This window comes from Bubalus bubalis, chromosome 2 (genome assembly GCF_019923935.1).
Source record: "Bubalus bubalis isolate 160015118507 breed Murrah chromosome 2, NDDB_SH_1, whole genome shotgun sequence".
Lineage (NCBI taxonomy): Eukaryota > Metazoa > Chordata > Mammalia > Artiodactyla > Bovidae > Bubalus > Bubalus bubalis.
Genome location: NC_059158.1, coordinates 19,206,412 through 19,220,147, shown reverse-complemented (window position 1 = coordinate 19,220,147; position 13,736 = coordinate 19,206,412). Strand labels below are relative to the sequence as shown.

The following is a 13,736-nucleotide window of genomic DNA, read 5'->3' as shown; positions in this document are numbered from 1 at the left end:
AGATGGCCTTTGCTTGTAAGGATTCAGAAATATTCATTGAGAGTTATTGAAATAAAGCTGTTTTGCAAAGGGTATGTAACATGTCCTCTCTGGCCTTCCTGTTTTTCAGAGTGGAGCGTATTCTATGTGACCATACTGGCGCTCGCCCTCATTGTGCTAACAGGGGGGTTAACGTGGCTTTGCATCTGCTGCTGTAAGAGGTACCTGGCATGCTTATGTATTTCTTTGAAAATAAAGATGCAACATTAAAGGTGATATGATAGGTTTAAGGGCTGTTGCTCAGGTTTGTGAAACTGCTCAATTTTTGACAATCCCTCTTTTTATGAAGACAGACTCGAGTTTAAAACCACATGATAATACATTCTCCCCCACAGGGCTTACGTGCCTACTAGTTATGTGGAATAATACTAGAGGCAACTTTTTTTTCATTGCAGCTGTCATATTTTCTAGAAGATTCAATGCTTCTGTATCAAATCTAATCCTCTTTTCTACCAGTCTCACATCACTAGAACACTACCTAAGTGGCCTAATCCACTCAGTAGAGAAAGGAGTGCTAGAATATACTGATCCAAACGGTAGGTTTTCATTAGTTTACATCTGTGAAGCAACAAATCTACCTGAATTCTTTTTCCTAAAAGCAAAACTTTAAGTGGTACCATCACCAAAGAGAAGTTTTGCTTTAGGTTTTTCCTTCTTTTTTTTTTCCCCATGAAGCTGACTGCTGAGGAGCCCCAGACTTACCTTATGATCCGAACCTTCCAGAACCCCATGCCCAACCCTCTGTGAGGACATTCATAAGAATAATGATTATTCAAGTCCTTAGAAGGCAGCATTGGGTCTACTTTCCTACATGGAACTCTATGAATGCTCTCCGAAGATTTGATAAACAAAACATAATGGTATACCATAATAATAGTTATTTTTCAGAGATCACTTATCAATTTTTGTAGTTTTATTTGTGATTACTTTTCCAAAGGTAGGACCAGTGAACGAGTGCATAGGAAGAGGTACGTAGCGGCCTCTATCCCATTACATTTTCCCAGAACGATCTGGGATGAAGGTCACCCTGCTGTGCTTGGCTTTCCAAATTCTACAGCTTTGTGACATTTGTATCAAGTAGATGACAATGATGACGAGAGTGACTGAGCATTTATTAAGTGCTTGCCATTATAATGAATGCTTCTAAGTGCTTTCTATGTGTTATCTTATGAGTTTTCCCATCAATCATATGAGAGAGGAACTGTTCTTATTCCCATTTTACAGGTGGGAACATGGAGTCAAAGAGATGACAAAACATGGCCTCACAGTCACCCAGCTAGTAAACCCAGAGTTGGAACCCCATGCTCTTAATCACCAAGTTCTCAGAATATTGCCTTTGTTTGTTCTCTACAAATCTTACCATAGTGTTGATATGTATTTTGAAATTATCCTCTAAAGCGTAGGGTGAGGTCCGTAGGATCAGCCTGCGTGTCTTGATGTGTTGTGAAAAAATGAAGGACTGAGTTATTGCTTATTCCTCTGGGAGAATTTATTATAATTTCTCTTGATTTTTTTTTCTGATTGCTAGTTATGTCATCTTGTCATTCTTGCATGTTTGGACATCCCAGGGTGGTGTAGGTTGAGGGGGAAACTTGTTCATCCAGCTTTTTCTGAGGAAGGAATTCCTCATGGAGAAAAGCTTGCTGGGCCAACACACAGAGTTGCTGGAAAGGTCCCTGCACCTCAGCCTGAGGCTTAGGTGAGAGCCTGCAGTTCGGTAATAACAGCAGTGCTGCTCTGACATGTGTTTCTTCCGGATGCGTGGCATAAATAAGAGAGAGGATGCATGGCATAAATGAGAGAGAGGACGCATGGCATAAATGAGAGAGAGGACGCATGGCATAAATGAGAGAGAGGACGCATGGCATAAATGAGAGAGAGGACGCATGGCATAAATGAGAGAGAGGACGCATGGCATAAATGAGAGAGAGGATGCGTGGCATAAATGAGAGAGAGGATGCGTGGCATAAATGAGAGAGAGGATGCGTGGCATAAATAAGAGAGAGGATGCATGGCATAAATGAGAGAGAGGACGCATGGCATAAATGAGAGAGAGGACGCATGGCATAAATGAGAGAGACTCACAGACTTAGAGAACGGACTTACGTTTGTCTGGGGGAAGGATGAGGGGGAAGAGATCGTTAGGGGCTTTGGGATGGACAGGTACACACTGCTGTATTTAAAATGGATAACCGGCAAGGTCCTGCTGGACAGCACATGGAACTCTGTTCAGCGTTATATGGCAGCCTGGACAGGAGGGAAGTTTAGGAGAGAATGGATTCATGTATATGTATGGCTGAGTCCCTTCGCTGTTCACCCGAAACTCTCACAAAATTGTTAATTGGTTGGGTCAGTGGTAAAGAATCCACCTACTAATGCAGGAGATGCAGATGCAGGCTCAATCCCTGGGTCAGGAAGATCCCCTGGAGAAGGAAATGGCAACCCACTCCAGTATTCTTGCCTGGAGAAATCCATGGACAGAGAAGCCTGGCCAGCTACAGTCCATGGGTCACAAAAGAGTCGGACACGACTTTGCGACTAAATAACAACAATATCAAATTAAAAGGTTAAAAAAAAAAAAAGGTACATGATGTATCTCAGACTCACCAAACCCAGATTGGGCTGTGACACACATCATTAATAAAGAAGATTGTTTGTGTGTTAGACACTCAGTCGTGTCCTCCGGGCTCCTCTGCCCATGGAATTCTCCAGGCAAGAATACTGGAGTGGGTTACTATTCTCTTGTCCAGGGGATCTTTCCAACTTAGGGCTCAAACCTGGGTCTCCCACATTGCAGACAGATTCTTTGCCATCTGAGCCACTAGGGAAGCCCCACATATCATTAATAAAAGATGCCAATTAATAAAATGTAATAGCATTCTAAAGGCAAAGCATTTCCTTTAGTGTCCTCCACGTGTTTTAAATCCTGGATCCCACCTGTCTCTCTGAAAATCTGAGTTGACCTTTTTCTTTGTCTTTTTCAGACGGAAAAGGACTAAAATAAGGAAGAAAACAAAGTACACCATCCTGGACAACATGGACGACCAGGAAAGAATGGAGCTGAGGCCCAAATATGGTAAGTCTCCAAGATAGTTTCCCAGTGCCTTGCCAGTGTTTAATCCCGACATCTGAGAGTCACCCTGTGAGAACGCAGCTGATAAGTGACGAAGCTTGGGCTCAAGCTCAGGAGTGATTCCACAGTCCCTGTTAATACCCACAGGGAAACCCCAAGTGCCTGCTGCCTCGTAAGTGATGGCTTTGCAGGTGCAGAGCGCAGGGCTCGGTGCTCGGGACCAGAATGATGGTTGGCGGGGAGGGAGAATGCCACTCCCCTCCAGAGGCGTCTGTCCGCTTCTCCCTAGGTATCAAGCACCGGAGCACAGAGCACAACTCCAGCCTGATGGTGTCCGAGTCCGAGTTTGACAGTGACCAGGATACAATCTTCAGCCGAGAGAGGATGGAGCGAGGGAATCCGAAGGTTTCCATGAACGGATCCATCAGAAATGGGGTTTCTTTCAGCTATTGCTCCAAGGACAGATAATGGAGCGGTTGGTTCTGAAACAGAAGGACGTCTACAGGAATCCTTTAATCCCGGAGAGTCAGTGGGAGTTACAGACAAAACTCACTCTTGTTAGAATAGCGTGTTCCTGTCCTTTCACACTGGGCTGGAGGTGTGTCCCCATAGAAAAGACCTGTCTTCTTGGGGTTTTCGAGACACAGAACAAAAACAATGCTCTTTTCACTGAGATGCTTGTTAGTAGGAGTAAAGGTGGGGTAAGACACTAAGGTATATGCTTAAAAGAGCTCTGTGTTTTTGTAGCTAACACAGCGTTATATTCCTATGTTAAGAAAAAGGTACATCTGTTTCTGTCTGCAGACCCCTGGGGAAGGTGAGTTCAGTACGGATGCAGAGAGGACTGACTTCTTTTAGGAGCAGTAATTGCCTTTAAAGGGGACTTTCCCAGCATGGTTTCTGTCATAGGAGCCTTGGAGCCTGAGGTCTGTGTGTATTAAGCTGATTTATCTGTGATGTGGGTTGCCCTCTGTCCAGCCAGTTTCCAGTGCCGAAGAGACACACGTACAGGGCTGAAGTCTCCTGTTTTTGCTGCTTCGAGACGGCCAGTCACCATTTCTAGCGAGTAGCTCTAGGAAGTTTGAGAGCTCAGTAAGAATTGTATTCTGAGGACCAGAAACAACAGAGAGGGAGGTGGGGTTTGCTGACTTGAGGGTTGAAAATCGAAGATAACATTTTAAAAGGTTTTACCTTTTCTTTCTCCAAGAAAAACAAACTATTGCTGAGGCCTCTCTCAGCTCCAGTTTACAGAAACACAAGAAAAGTGATTAGTAATTCATTAGTGGTTTATCATGTGCAATAGGCCATGCGTTTGGACCTCCACCAATAGGAATAAAGACTCAGCAACTTTGTAATATACATGGTCAGGGATGTGGGCCCCGTGGATGCAGAAGTGGTAAGGGAGAGGGCTGAGGGTATTCCCAAACTCTGAAATACCACAAGTCTTAATGAGAATGGTATGCTTCTGATACTCAGCCCCTGTAGTTACTCTTCCTAATAACATGACATAGATAGCCACTTAATTTGTTTAAAACTGTATTTATTCCACCATTTTCTACTAAATAGCTTATTTTAAATGTATGAAAAAAATTAAAGCATCTCTAACCTCAAAGCTGCATCCTAGAGCAAGGAACTACAGTGGACTGTAGCCTGAGAACTCAGCTGGCTGCTGATCCTTTGCCATCCACCGTGGTCCTGGGGCTGATGGCCTGGGCGGTACCCTTGGCGTTCTTTGTGAAGAGATCAGCATGAGAGACGGGGCCCATCGCAGACAGAACCAGGGCTGTGGCATCAAGCATGACCACATTTAAGCAATATTCTGTTGCACAAGCTTTTGTCACAGGAGAGGGAAACCGGGATTGCTTTGCTATGATTAAGTGGAGAAGCAAGGCCATTAAATCATGAGGTTTAAATCATCAGGACAGGACAATAGAGAAAACAGTTCCCGTGGGCCACTGAAAAAAACGAAGCTTTCCGGTGCTGTTGTTCTCGCTGCTAATATGCATCCTCTGGAGACCGTCTTGTTTTTAATTATTCTGTTTTCTGGGAAATGGCAAAAGTAAAAAGCATACAGGTATGATTTTATTTTTAAGCATTTCTTTATATGTACGCTTTCTGTCTAGCCAGCCAATTCAGTCCTATTGGTGATGTTAGAAGGAAAATGTGATGCTTTTTCCATAAATATTTAGCTTCATAAACTTAAAATCTGCCCTACCCAGTGGCCAGTTATATTATTTTCGTGCACAACTGGAAATTTCTGGCACAGAGGATGGCAGCCTAAATATGATGTCGGCAGAGTGCAGTGATGGAGAAGGAGTGATCATGTGTTAAGTGCTATCTATGTACATAATATATGTATTTTACATACTCTACTGATCCTTATAATCAAGCTGGAAAGGTAGCTATTATTCTCATATTGAACGTAATAAAGGCCCAGAGAGTTTAAGTAACTTGCTCACGGTCACGGCCAGTCAGTGGTGGATATAGGAGTCGAATGCAGATTTTGTAAGCTGCAAGGTCCATGCCTTCCACCCTCCTCACCTATACACAAAGGACTCCCATGCCCAGTTATTGGAGGGCAAATTCTGGTGGGTCTTTTGGACCACTTGGAAGTTTGGTTCCTAGGACCAAGAATTCCCTCTGTGAAGGGAGCAGAAGGCAAAGGGGGAGAAGACTTCATCTTTTCTGCGGGATCATACCCGAGGCTGCCCCTCTGGGTGGCTGAGCACTGCTCTTGCCACTGCTCCCTTTCTGACCCTGTCTCCAGCCCAGCGGGTCTGATCCTTCTACCACCAATGGATCTTGAATCTATGGTGGATCAAACATAAACACCACCGATGGATCTTGAATCTATGGTGGATCAAACATAAACATCACACCAGCGATCAGAAAGTGAGTCCTCTCCTGTTATCCCACTTCTCATCAGAGGAGCCAACCGTGAGGTGGAATGCAGCCAGCATTCCTCACTTGTGTGCTTTGCATTAAGGGTCTTGGGATGATGAAGCTCTGCAGGAGCTTAGATGAGCAAAGCAGGGCCAAGAATGTGGGAGAGGCCAGTGGCAGGGCTCACAAGATGACCAGACTATTAGTTGCTGGCTAAAAAAATCAATGGCAGAGCATTTAAACCCACAGTATTAAGAGGTCAAGCATGTGTGTGACAGGAACTTGCTGAAAAAGACGCAGTGAGGTAAGGAGTAATACCATGTGGCATGCCAACACCACCTCCTTTATGGGCAGAGAGGAGGGGCAGTACTATTCTTTTCTGTTGTGTGACCAAACCATCGTGGACTTTGGCTGAAGTCCTGGTTTTCTTTACTTTTTTTTTTTGTTTTAATGTCTTTTCCCCATGTATTGACAAGGTATCATTTCCAATACAACACTATTAAATGTATGTGCTAATCTGAATAAAGGTGTCTGTATTCTCTGTAATGCCTCCATGCTGTTGTGTGGGTTGGGGTGATACTCATTCTTTATACCTCTGTGTAGAGGCATTTCCCAGACAGGAGGGAGCAGACTGGCCCATGACCTGTTTTCGTGCAGCCAGTGAGTTAACAATGGGTGTTACATTTTTAAATGGGTGAAAAAAATCATACATTTCTGTGATGCTTGAAACTCACAAGGCAGATGGAATTCAGATGTCAGTTCAGTTCAGTCATTCAGTCATGTCCGACTATTTGTGACCCCATGGACTGCAGCACGCCAGGCCTCCCTGTCCATCACCAACTCCTGGAGTTCACTCAAAACTCATGTCCATTGAGTAAGTGATGCCATGCAACCATCTCATCCTCTGTCATCCCCTTCTCCTCCTGCCTTCAATCTTTCCCAGCATCAGGGTCTTCCCCAGTGAGTCTGTTCTTTGCATTAGGTGGCCAAAGTATTGGAGTTTCAGCTTCAGCATCAGTCCTTCCAATGATGTCAGTGTCCCTAAATAAAGTCTTATTGGAACACAGGCACATTCATTCATTCCTTTGTGCTACAACAGTAGAGGTGAGTAGTTTCAACAGAGACTGTGTCCTAAGAACATAATGTAATATAATATAATCTGACAGAACACCTGAACTCTTGCCCACTAACCCACTGGGACAGCGGTGTTGTCTGTGGTCTAAATTGTGGCCACTCCTTCCTGGTTAGCTGATAAAATGATGGATTATAGGTAGATTTACAGACCACCAATTTCCAAACCCACTTCCACTTACTTATAAATAACATACAAATAGAATATAGCCTTTCAATATTCACACCTAGCATGACCAATTTTTTTTCCCCAGGACAGATTTCCTGCTAGTTTGATGAAAATGAAATGAAAACCACACTAGTTTGCATTTTAATTTGTTGCAAGCTAAGTCAGAGATAAAGAAATTGTAACAGGTGAAAATTTACTGCTAGAAATAGTAGGAAGAAGAAAATACACTTCCAAGTGATGGCCTAGACTAAGCATGGAACAAACCCACAAATTCAGTGTAAAAAATAAACAGAAACATCAATAGAGTCAGGCGACCAGAAGAGGGCGCTTTCACGCACTGTGATGATAGCAGAGCCGGACAGGAGGAAGGCCTCTCTTTCCTGATAAGGACTCAGCCAATGAAAAGCCACGAACTCTTTAACCCGCCCAACTTCCGTTTCCTCCCTATAAAAGCATTTTCTGTTGATGTGCAGGGACTTGACTTGATGCAGCTGGCTGGCCATGGTTGCAGATCTCAAGTTACGGTTAGTTCTCTGCTCGTCCTAACTAAACCCATCTTGGCTGGAGCAGTGTCTGGAAGTTTGTTTCAGGTCAACAAGAGGTAAGTGGATAATTTTTCCTGGTAAAGTAATTTTAAAAATCAAAAGCAGATTAAGAGAAACGCATGGAATAAATGGAATGATAAAGGGAGATGGGTATCCAGGAATGCTGTTCTTTTTTCCAAAGAATGCTATTTTTTCTTATTTTGTTCAAAGCCTACTGATGTAACTTGGATTCAGTGAGGCCTACGTGAAAATTTTGAAAATATAAATGAACACTGCATGAAAGTATAAGATATGCTGTCTAAATAATTAAGTGATTTTATCTGAATAGCAGGGTTTCAAAAAATGTCTTCCTCATACATTTCTGTGGCCAAAAAACCCAAACTTTGAAAAAAGTACATAATGGATAACAGTGGCCTGTGTAGCAGACACTGGTGAACTTGAGAAAGCTGGAGGATCCTCCTTTCTTAGGCAGCCACACCTGCAAACCAGGTAAATTCCAGTTTAATTCAGCAAGCATGTAATTAGCCCAAGCCATGGGACAGGCTTAGACTCAGTAAGCCTGTACTTAGTAACCTTAGACTCAGTAGAGTCTAAGTTCCTACCGCTCTCCGTACATAGGCCAAAAATTGAGAGACGGGTTGTTGGGGCAAGAAATAATGATTTTATTCAGAAAGGCAGCAGGCTGCGAATATGGTGGGCTTATGCTCCAAAGAACTATCTTGCTTGAGTTAGAATTCAGCCTTCTTTTATACTAAAAGAGGAGAGAGTAAACTCAAACACTTCCTGGTTTCCATCAGCCTCTGTGAAGGGGTGTGTAGGTTTCTTCCTCCTTATAGCCATTCACAGATGGGCCTGGTCAGGATATTTCCTCTGAGCTAAACAAAGGTATTTTAGCTTAATGCTTATTACCTGGGAAGCAGGGTTCTCAGAGATGAGCCATTACAAATAATTTAAGCTTAACTTGGTGCTATTGTTTAGTCTCTAAGTCGTGTCTGACTTTGTCTAACTCTTTTGTGACCCTCCAGACTGTAGCCCACCAGGCTTCTCCATCCATGGGATTTTCCAGACAAGAATACTGGAGTGAGTTGCCATTTTCTTTTCCAGGGGATCTTCCTGACCCAAGGGTTGAACACATGTCTCCTGCATTGACAGGCAAATTAGATTCTTTACCACTGAGCTACCAGGGAAGTCTGATTAACTTGTAATAGAATACAAGTTTCTTCCCTATTACAGTCCCTCCTGTATGAATGTGTTAGGGTACCAAATTTCATAGGCTGGCTCCCTGCCCAAGAGATTCACAGATGAATCAAAGGAGCATTGTTTATACATGTAGCAGAGAAATAATTTTCCCTCTACCTTTCTGAGTTCTTGGCTGAGACCACTGCCATAAAAGATTAACAAGAGAAAAACAGATGTTTTAATAAACTTCTCATGTATATCTCAGAGAGAAGTGATAACTGAGAGTGGCTTAAAGCGTCAGCTTACATAGCATCTTCAACAAAGAACAATAAATCTCTGGAGAAATGACAGGATAGAGGAAAACAATTGTAGGCTTTCAAGGGTGGAGCCAAGGCTAGTTAGTAAAATTTGTTATTTACAGGCTGATTGGGCCTGAAGTTGTCTCTGGGAATTAACCTTTGTCCCTTCCTCTTGATAGAAAGGGGGCACCTTTGTAAATTTGTATCCTGCTTTTGGGGCTTCCCCAGGGGCTCAGTGGTAAAGAATCCGCCTGCAATGCAGGAGCCACAGGTTCGATCCCTGTGTCAGGAAAATCCCCTGGAGGAGGGCATGGCAACCCACTCCAGTATTCTTGCCTGGAGAATCCCATGGACAGAGGAGCCTGGCAGGCTGCAGTTCATGGCGTCGTAAAGAGTTGGACAAATAGAGGGGTAACAAAAAACCGAGTGCTTTTCTTTTATCTGCTACTTAATTGTCTTCAGCTCACAAAAATCCTTATGCCAAAGTGGCACATTTTGGGGTAGCGTGTCCAGAACTCCTACAGTCATATTTTGAGGGGGGCATACATATCCAAACTGGTCTAATAATCTCCAAAGTAAACTCAAATGATGAACTGGCAAGAAAAATCCCACAAACCAGAAACCTTTACTTAAAACAGGAAATTCTGTTAATTCAACCTTTATTAATCACACACGCACAACTCTGCTGCCTTGACACACATACACAATTATCAAAAACTGGAAAGTGAATTACATGTACATTTTTAAAAAACAAAATGTTTTCACAGTTCCAACTACACTTATCCCCAAGTTTTATCCTACAAAATACAGCATGAAAAAAAACCACAGCATAAATATTATTCAAGTAAAATGCTATCTATCATAGCCGCATACGAATAATTAAAGCTCTGGGCTTCAACCTACAGAGAAGGCAGTCATGTGGAACAGTTAAAGTTAATGATCTAAGTTTACAATAAAACAGATTTTTCTCCATTGTGCTTCTGATCTTTACTTTCACTAAGTCTTTCCATAAAAATTAAAGGTAGATGAGCCAACACTTGACATAAAATTATATTTAAAAGCTGCTCAAATGGATAAAGATAACAGGTACAGAGGAGGTTTAAAATGAGAATCCCTGCATAGCTGGGGAAAGTAAACTGAGAATTGTTTTCTCAAGGCCAACAGACTCCCGTTATCTGGGTGATTTCGGATGAGTTATGTGACGATTGCTGGAAAGTTCTTGGGGAGAATTCACTGGAGCAAGGTCTGGAAAAGTACTTTTTACACAGTAGGTGTTCAATAAAATGAAATAATGCTTCACAAACATGGGAAAGTCAGTATCTCTCTCTTGGTTTAGATCAGAGGTTGGCAAACTATTTCTGTAAAAAGCCAAAGAGTTTTGTGGGCAATTCTGTCTGTGGTGCAAATACTCAGCTCTGCCTAGAAGGTAGCCACAGATCATATGGTAACTGAATGGGCATGGCTGGGTTCCAATAACATTTTATTTGGGGCTTCCCTGGGGGTCAGATGGTAAAGAACCTGCCTGCAATGCAGGAGACCCGGGTTCGATCCCTGGGTTAGGAAGATCCCCTGGAGAACAGAATGGCTATCCACTCCAGTATTGCTTGGAGAATTCCATGGACAGAGGAACCTGGCGAACTACAGTCCATGGGATCGCAAAGAGTTATGGACACTGATATCTGAATTGCAGAAAATTTCCATGTGTCATGAAATACTATTCTTTCGATTTGTTTTCCCCTAACTATTTGGGAATATAAAAACCATTCTTAGCTCTGGGTTGTACAAAATCAGGCAAGATTTGGCCTGTGAACCAATCCCTGGTCTAATGGTCCTTTTCTATTTAACGTTAAAACACACATTTTTAACAAATCCATCACATATTCCATCACATAATTGATCACCTTACCGAACAGTAACCCCCATAAATGTTCATTTAAAAATACGTCTTTCCCCACAACCCAGATCGATTTTACTAAACAGTAAGCTATTTCCTTTTCAAATTATTTTAATTCCAGAATTAATCAAGGATATGGCAGTGAGTCTCTGGCCCTCAATCTGTGTACCTGGTCAACCAGATATACTAGAAAACTCAAAATCTGCCATCAAGCCAAAGTATCTACTGAGTTACAAAGTTACAAACATATTTGAACGTATTCCCCCAAACATTTCAAGCACTAGTATTCTGGACTTCTAAAAACTATTTAGAGCATTTTTATTGTTAATAGAAAACAGATGGACACATCCAAACATTAAGTAATTAAAATGTTACATGAAACAACCCCAGAACTAGTAAGCAAATTCACGGTCAGTATGATGTGTATGTGACTGTGGACAGGGTCTGAGCAGTGCCTGTCACTAGGAGGTGGACTTCAGCTGATCGCTTAGCTGGGCCTCAGGGGGACGGCTGATGTAACCCAGGGCAAACAGAAGGCAGCTCCGGGACTGGCCTTGGTACCTCTGTGCACAGGGACATCTCAGACCTTCCTATAGCTGTTCAGCTCCCATGGCTCAGTGAGGGGTGCTATGTCCTGGCTGGTCCAGGAGCAACTGCCTCCAGCACTCCTTTCATTCACGTTTTCCTTCCGCTCCCCAAAACATCCAGAGGATGTCAGTGGAGTGTGCACGCATGGGCACGCGCGTGTGCGCGCGCACACACACACACACACAGTGGAAAAGGGAGAGCTTCGTCCCCGTCTGTTCCACCAGGACCAGCCTCCCCTTTCCTCATATATCAGGACGTTTAGAGACACAGTACAGAAAAGCCTACTGTTTTCTTAGAGATTTTCTTTCAGAGCAACAGGAAACAGTGATCGTTGGGCTTTTTGTTCTTAAAAGAGCTATAAAAACTCATTGGATAAAAAGTGCCTCTTCCAACGGGCAACTATGGAAATTCTTTTCCCTTTTGAGATCACTGTACTCAAAGTGCTTTTGCGCTCTCTTGCCGGTGAAGGAGCAGCGTCTCATAAAGGGCAGGCTGTGGGAGACTAGCCTGCCCTCGGGCTCAGATGCCGAGCAGGTGGGTACCAGCCTCCCCTCACCTTGGCAAAGCCACTGCTGGAGACCCAAGCTGGGCTGGGAGGTGCTACCCATAATAACAATGACTCCCGCACTTAACATCGAATTTTCACTTTTGGCAAATATTGTATGTTTGCTTTCTCTTAGGTTCACAGTATCCCATGGAGCTAAGTAAGGCATGAACAGAATCTCCACTGTACTGAGGGGTGGGTGTTGGGGGTAGACAGCATGTTTGTGCAGATAAAGCCCAGCCAGGCTGTTACGCGTGGGTCATCCTGCCACCAAGCCGCCGCTGCCACACTCTGCTTTATGCTTATTTTCTCTCAGAAACATGATGTGGAAAAACAGCAAAGAATTGAACACAGAATCTTTAAGCGGTTGAGGATGATGGAGCCTTCAGTTTAAAAACTAGTCAAAAAAGAGAGAGGGGTTCTTTCATTTCTCAAAGAAATTCAGGCAATTCTGTGCTGTGTCTAAAGTTCTTAAAAAAAAAAAAAAACCGCCGATACAGCCGCTGCAGCAACACCTCCGAATACCCAGCTGGCAGGTCACCAGGCATGCAGCGGCATCCTGCCCAGACTGTCAGTCACACTCAAGAGATGTCCCCCGCAGCCCCCTGGGTCTTAGCTCCGGAGCCACATGGGTGCTGGCTATGTCATTGCCCAGGCTGTGGTCCCACTGTGGTGAGGGGGCTTCAGGACCAGCTTGTTGCACCTTGCTCTGAGGCAGATAAGGTCATGGGTTGGGTGGGCTGGGGGTGGGGGCGGTGGGGGCTGGTGATCCGGGGCCTCATCCTATAAACCCACTGCTGGTTCTCAGGGATCTGTAGCCACAGGCTTGTGGCATGTATTGGTCCCAGGTCAGCTAGGGGAGGGGTAGGATTTGTATCTGCTTACAAGGATTGGATGATTTGTTTTTTAAAATTCCTAGTTCAGCTACCTGATGGGTTTATTTAAAATAATGGATGGCATGTTCCCATACATAGGTAAACCTCCCTTTTTATTTTTTAAATAATCCTATAAGCCTCCGAAGCACACATACTTGAGCTCAAGATACTCGTCAATGCCGTACTTGGAGCCCTCTCGCCCAAGGCCGGACTGCTTCACGCCCCCGAAAGGGCACTCCACAGAGGAGATCAGTCCTTCATTAACGCCAACCATGCCGACCTCCAGCCGCTCCGCCACCCTCCAGATCTGGGCCGGGTCTTGAGAGTAAAAATAACCTGTCGTGGGGATAAAGGACACAGATGTAGAATAGTTATTAAAGACATTGTGTCCACAGCTGAGGGTGCCATGGATGACCAGCCGCCTAGTCACACGGGCTGGAACCTCCCTGCTTCCAAGTGGAGCCCCTAGTTGGTTCCGTGCATGTCTCCATCTCACAACCTTTAGAAATCATCTTTT

At 43.8% G+C, this 13,736-nt stretch overlaps 2 protein-coding genes and 1 long non-coding RNA gene across 10 annotated transcripts in view; 2 read left to right on the top strand and 1 right to left on the bottom strand.

Annotated features, from left to right (window-relative positions):
- The window catches only part of KIAA0319 (KIAA0319 ortholog), a 74,373-nt gene extending 67,837 nt beyond the window's left edge, over positions 1-6,536 (top strand). For all 4 annotated transcript variants that reach the window (XM_045162688.1, XM_045162687.1, XM_045162685.1 and 1 more), the window contains 3 exons: positions 110-200; positions 3,024-3,115; positions 3,402-6,536. In XM_045162688.1, coding sequence (XP_045018623.1) covers positions 110-200; positions 3,024-3,115; positions 3,402-3,580 — 362 coding nt within the window. In that variant the 3' untranslated portion in view covers positions 3,581-6,536. The remainder of the gene's footprint in view (positions 1-109; positions 201-3,023; positions 3,116-3,401) is intronic.
- A 1,204-nt stretch (positions 6,537-7,740) lies between these two features.
- Positions 7,741-13,736, top strand: part of LOC112579640 — a 17,395-nt gene continuing 11,399 nt past the window's right edge. For both annotated transcript variants that reach the window (XR_003103933.3, XR_006544527.2), the window contains exon 1: positions 7,741-7,896. This is a non-coding gene — a long non-coding RNA (uncharacterized LOC112579640). The remainder of the gene's footprint in view (positions 7,897-13,736) is intronic.
- The window catches only part of ALDH5A1 (aldehyde dehydrogenase 5 family member A1), a 26,970-nt gene continuing 23,194 nt past the window's right edge, over positions 9,961-13,736 (bottom strand). For 3 of the 4 annotated variants that reach the window (XM_045162683.1, XM_045162682.1, XM_045162674.1), the window contains one exon: positions 9,961-13,555. In XM_045162683.1, coding sequence (XP_045018618.1) covers positions 13,350-13,555 — 206 coding nt within the window. In that variant the 3' untranslated portion in view covers positions 9,961-13,349. The remainder of the gene's footprint in view (positions 13,556-13,736) is intronic. The other variant, XM_044927903.2, reaches the window with a different exon arrangement.